This window comes from Tinamus guttatus, unplaced genomic scaffold (assembly GCF_059628265.1).
Source record: "Tinamus guttatus ecotype Peru unplaced genomic scaffold, ASM5962826v1 Tinamus_guttatus_pri_ptg000006l, whole genome shotgun sequence".
In the NCBI taxonomy this organism is placed as follows: domain Eukaryota; kingdom Metazoa; phylum Chordata; class Aves; order Tinamiformes; family Tinamidae; genus Tinamus; species Tinamus guttatus.
The window spans coordinates 1411153-1417179 of NW_028288540.1; the positions used below are offsets into that span (position 1 = coordinate 1411153).

Genomic DNA, 6027 nt, shown 5'->3' on the forward strand with positions numbered 1-6027 from the left:
GAAGGGGGATGTGGTAACAGCCACGTTTTGTGGGCAGGGAGTGGGAGGATTGGCCAGCAGCCTCGGAGACTGGCTCGTTGCCCCCGGCTTGGCTGGAGCTGCCTTTGTGCATGGTTTTTTTGGCTGCTAGTGGGAAAGCTTCCCTTTTCCCCCGCTTTTGTTTCCCATAGACGGTGGCTGAATTAGACTTGGAAGGTCTTCCAAGGCTGCGGAGCCTTGCAAGCTTTTGCTTGCCATGTGGGAGGAAAACCTTGGACTCCATTCAGCAGTGGTATTACCTTAATTAAGAGCAGGGAAGCAGGTTGTATCTGGCTTGGTATGTTCTTGTGGCAATTCTGGGCACAACCAACAATGAAAATAGCACAGTGAGCAAGCGGGAAGGAAGGCCCCACGAGGTTGCCAAAGCTTTTCCAGCCCCCTAAAAGATCAAAGTTTACATTACGTCAGAGGGCTGGGCGGTGAAACTGAAGAACTCATCCCTTGGATTGAGCAGGGAGGGTAATGAAACAGTGGAGCGGCATAGCGAGACAGGGTGGGATGTGCTGTCACCTCAGACCTTGGCGTAGAGATGCCCCGTGGCACACACGGAGCCGTGGGAGCAGTAGGGGAATTAGTAAGTGAGGTGGTGGTGTGTGTCGGGCAGGGCCTAGGGCTCCAGGGAGGGCCCGCTGAGGTGTATAGAGCACGGCTCCACATGGAGTAAACGGAGTCCCAGCCATGAGATTACACCAAATTCCCTGTGAGCGGGAGGGAGTTTGGTAGTGGCATGTGCCAGTGTCCTCAGTGAGGAGTGATGGATGGTGCCTCCAACTCAAGGGTAAGCGAGCTACGTTTTGGAATAGTGTTAGTGTTTTGGCTAGAGAAATCCTGCTCACAGCAGGAAATCGGGAAGCCCTGTGGAGACACCCTCGCCACGTGGCCGTCACCTGTTGAGCTCCATGAGCGAGATGGAGCCATGGCTGCTTTCCTCGTTGGAAGGTGGGTGAAGAATTGCTGCAGTTCAGCTGCAGCAGCCGGTATTGAGGGCTGTTCCCTCTGGGACTTGAGCAAAAAGCACCACTCTCCTCCAGCCCCAACATGAGGAATGACGCTTTGGAGCCTGGAAGTGGAAGGAGGCTCTGTTCCCAGCTCCACGTTTGCAGGGCTCCTACCACAGAAAACAGGCCTAGGCCTTATTGTTGACTGACGTTGGTCAAGAAGCGAAGAAAGGGGGAGATGTGGGTGCTGATTGTCCCTCATGACTGGACATGTTTCTTCCTCCTGCTGCCGTGGCTGTCTCCCAAGAACATGGGTTCTGCAGGAAGCCTGTGGCAGAATGGGAATGTGGTTCTGGGAGTGCAGGAGCTGCAGAGAAGCTGAAGGACAGTCAGCCTGGGGCCCAGCAGAGAGGCTTCACAGAGCGAGGAGCCGTGGTGGTGTTTGTTGTGCAGTGTGAGTTTATTATTTTTTTCCTATGGTAGAAGAGAGGGAAAAGAAATAGAAAGGAGGGGTTGGCAGATGCTGTCCATTTTGCACAAGAGCTATCCACGTTGTCAAGTCAGTTCCCAACGCTGCCGATTCCTCCTTCATCCTCCTCTGCTCCTGGCAGCTGACAGGGCAAGAACATACCAAGCTGGGCTGGTGTCTGTTTGCCTTTACTAAACCTGCTTTCCACATGGCCAAGCTCTGGGAAGCGCTCCTAAAGAGCCTCGTTACGGTAGCAGTGCATTTCTGGCATTTAAACGGAGGGGAGCTGCTGTGCGGGTGGGAATCCGAGCAGCCCTTCTCCAGGACCACGGCTGCTCGGCTGGAGCCAGCTCAACCAGGCAGCGCCTATGGGAAGCTTTGTGGCTGCTTCGTGATGCCGGCAAGTCACCGTGACCCGGGTTTTATGACAAATTAATCAGCCGGTGGTGGAGCTGCTGCTTCCTCGTGCGGATTTGTTCTCTCGTGGCTTTGGGAGAGGCCTCCCAACCTCCAACGTGCTTCTCCCGAGTGTCGTTGGGTGCTGCCTGCATGGGAAGGGACCGCGGACGGGTAACCTCTTTGGCGAGTGACTTCAGGTTTTGTTAGGAGCTGCTCTTGGGATGGGGTTTTGGGCAGCTCCCCCTCAGCACAGCATCAGGCCAACAGAGTTCGGCCTGTCCTGCCTTTTTCAGCAGGGGTGAAACGGGAAACGGCTGCGAGTGAAGTTATTTATCACAACAGCCTGGAAACAGAAGCCACCTGGCAGTTTTCCCTCGAGAATCCTCTGTGTTTGTGTATTATCTACTGCGCTGGCCAATCTGTTTCTGTGTGTCAGTGATAACACTTGAAAGATTTCCACTTTTTAGCCTTGTCATTCCAGAGGCTGGTAAGCGACCATGTCGTCAACTGCCCGAATATCTTCATGCCACATTATTTTAACATTCGAGTTGTTTTATTTATGAGACAATGAATTATTTGACATTTATTTCAAGTCATAATTCACTTTGGCTTATTTGCAACTTTTTTTTAAGGAAGAGTTGCTAGAGGTGTTTTCAAATACTCTGAGGAAAGAAAATGGACTGTTTTTTTTTTTTTTTTTTAAAAAGGGTGGTGATGGTAAAGATACAAAATAGCAGCATCCAAAGCAGTGTGCCTGTGTGCAGCAGACGTTTAGAAATACTGGCAGTGTTCTGAGAATGAAAACTGAGAATGTGATGAAGCTAATCATCTGTTAGGTTTTAATGATCCTTTTCCAAATATCTACCTAAATGGTTCACGGTTATTACAGGGACTAGTTCTGACCAGCTGATACGACGCTGTTTTTTTCCTCCAATGAAGGGAAGGAAGGTTATTCCCTTGAATAACCAACTCTCAGGAAACAACGTGCCTCCTCCTTCTGCACTGGCCTCTTTGGGAAATCAAAGAGGAGCCAGAGCCCTTCTGGGACACGTCACTTACGGCGCCTTTTAATGCAGCATAACAAAAGTCAAGCCTGGTTCTGCCGGTGTGTAGGGGACAGAGGGACTTACGTGAGAAGGAAGCTTCACGGATGGGAGTCTTGGTGGACGTCCCCCCAGGACAGGGCTGTTCCTGGGAGCAGGCAGCACACGCCAAGAGCGGCGTCAGCACCTCTGCAAATTGCCCTCAGAGCTGCCAGGTTTTCTTCCTTAAACAATGAACCTGGTTCCCACTCTACCTTTGCCCAGGCCAATCGCTCATGGCAGCGTTGCTAAATAAATATCCTGGTTCTTGACTGAGGCGATTTGGAGATATGAAGCAATGCTGTGGATACAGCGTAGGAGCTAGGAGCCAGGCACAGCTTTCCTGTGCTGCAGGGGAGTGGACTTCCCCTAATGCATAATCTTGTGCTGATGTTGGGTGTAAATTCAGCCCACACACTAAAGAGCCTGGCTCTCTGCATGCCCCAACGCCAAGCTGCAGCGCTGCAGCGCTGGCGGGGACGCGGCCGCTGCGGCGGGAGCTCTGCTCGGGAGCGACCCAGCCCCACGCTCGCGTTAACGCGCTGCGTGTCCTAATCCCTCCATCTCCCAGCCCGTTGTTTTCCCATCCTCGTCTTGCTGTTGGTGCTAAAATGGAGAAATGGGTGCTAGAGTGACAAAATGCATAGCTGGAATGTAACGCTTCCGTGCAATGTATACGTTGCAGCAGGGTATATCGGGCACGTAGCTGAGCACGAGCAGGTTGAAGAGCTGCATATAAAGTGCATATGGTTAAACATGGGGCACCTTCCTATTTACTCAGGAATCTCAGCATTCCCTATTCTTAAAATGGAAATGCAAATATCATGGTGACTCGGACTACTGTAAGCAGGAAGCCCCAGGACTTACGTTGCTCCTGCTCTATATGTACAAGTCTTATTTATTGCTTCCTTTTGAAAGTATTCCAGTTTTGCATGTGCTCTAATTTTTAAGGCTTTTCCTGAATGGCTTTGAAGTCTTCTGAAAGTTCTCTAGATCTTTTCAGACTTCAAAGATTTGCAAAGTGCTCTCTTTCTATCCTACACTCATAAGGGATTTAGTAGAAATGATTATTAAAAAAAACTTAACAACCCTATGTTGGAAAGTTGCACCTTTTCTTACGCTTCCCTTAAACCATTCAGAGAACGTGTGCTTTTTATAGCAGGAAAGTCCATGAATGCTGTGAACAGTGTTTTACAAGCCATGTTTCCTCAGGATACAAAGAAGGCAGCAAGAGGAGGAAGCAGAAGCAGAGAGAGGAACAGAAGAAGAAGAAGTCAACCAAAGGGAGTTACTAAAATGGACTTCTCTACTATGCCAGTACCTTTATAATAATGACAACTTACGTTACATTTGAGCACACCTCCTTCGTGTATATTTTTGATTGTTCACACTGCTAGTAAGCAAGTGACTCGTGTTTAAAACTGTACTGAAATTGCACTATATTATTCTTCATAGTTTCACGGAGTGGCTTTCTTGCCGGTCAGGTAGGGGAGTTCGTGCGAGGCTGCTCGTGGTTGGCTGCGTGTTACGTTTGGGGATTGGAAGGTGATAGGGGATTTCTTACCTGTTCCGTCCCTGGAACTGAAACTACTCTACTCTAGCGTTTGTTTTTCTTTTATTTTCTTAGTTTTCTCAGATCTCTAGGGTTATGAAAATGCCTCTTCTTTCGCTCCAGGATCATCAGGCCTGCTGAAGGGAGAGTTAAACCTCGTTCCTATTTGCTCATGCACTGACAGTAGGATTGAGGCATGAGCTCTTTTAGAGTAACTTATGCAAACTTTATAAATCACTCCCATGTTTTTTTCTCAAGTTGGGCTGCAAAGGTTTGTCCCTGTTATTAAAATGTTCCTTCATTTTAAAGGGTATTGTGACGTTTATTATCCTCTTATTTTAAGAAAGCTAGGATGAAGGCAGTCTCTGGTAAGCACCCCTACTGATTTTCTTTAAACCTAGTTGACTCCCAATGAATCATTTAGTGAAATCATTCCTTCCTTATTTTAAAATTTTATTTTCAGAAACTAGAGACAAATGACCTAAGTGCTACTTTAAAACTGCTCTTTGTTTCTGCTGAGTAGATTTTAGATAATGAATATTTTTTTCAGGAGCCATATAAGATTTTATCAAGTTGTTTCTGCAAAGAACTTGCACCTTTATGTATGAAAGTATTTTACATCAGTTTTATTGCAGAACTAATGTTTTTTTTAGTGTGAAAATATTTCTTCAGTTTCAAAGAAATGTATTTTTTCTGGCAAGATTACTTCCTTGCTTCCCATGGTTGTCTCATGTGCATGATACGTTGCTGCTTTTAGCCGTGTAGTTTGTAGAGCCCTTCCATTGCCTCGAGAACTCACCTGCATGTTTCCCGTCAGTGCGTTGCCTCTCTTAACCTCCAAGTAGAAGCTCTCAGTCTACAGCTTTGTTTTGTTTCTGTTGCCTTTTGTTTTTTTTTCTCTTGCCAATATGTTGTCAATGTAACAGACTTCAACCTGGCAATATTGAAAGTCTGCAGTTCCTGGAGCAACTCATTCATCCTAATGTTTAAAAAAAAAGGAAAAGAAAAAAGAAAGTGTAGTGATGCACAAAATGATGTAAGGAAAATCAAGCCTGCTTTCGAGCGTGGTTCAGTATAAAGAATTCTGGTGTCTGTGGTATTGGAATGGTTCAGCTTCTCTTGCTTACGTTATGTAATGTAACCTTTGGCAAACATATAACCTTACATGAGCTCTGTTAGGGTATTTAAATTATGGTTAATATGGAATAAGACTGAGTTTTCTGTCACTGAAGTAAGTACCACTTTTTGTTTTGTGCAGTGTTACTAATATTTAAAAATAAAGAAAATTCTCCTTTATACTTTGTCCTTTTGCACTCTACTGTAGACCCCAGCTGGCATCGGGTGCTCCTGGTTCAAGCAGAGCTTAGGCTGTGAGGGAAAGGGGGAGAGGCCGCGTGCACAGAACACCCCACGCGCACCAGGCTGTTCCTTGTGCTAAATCCTGAGGCAGGGCAGCGTGTTCCCCACTTCACGGGGCTGGAACTGCGGAACTAGGGTTCATCCCGGCTGGACACATCAGTGCAGCTGCACAAAACCCCGAGGAAGGAG

At 47.3% G+C, this 6027-nt stretch overlaps 1 protein-coding gene across 1 annotated transcript in view; it reads left to right on the forward strand.

Moving 5' to 3' along the window:
* DNAJB6 (DnaJ heat shock protein family (Hsp40) member B6) overlaps window positions 1-5082 on the forward strand; it is a 41598-nt gene extending 36516 nt beyond the window's left edge. Inside the window, exon 9 of the mRNA XM_088521226.1 lies at window positions 4140-5082. Within this exon, the coding sequence (XP_088377352.1) occupies window positions 4140-4222 (83 nt within the window). The 3' untranslated portion in view covers window positions 4223-5082. The remainder of the gene's footprint in view (window positions 1-4139) is intronic.
* The last annotated feature ends 945 nt before the right edge of the window (window positions 5083-6027 follow it).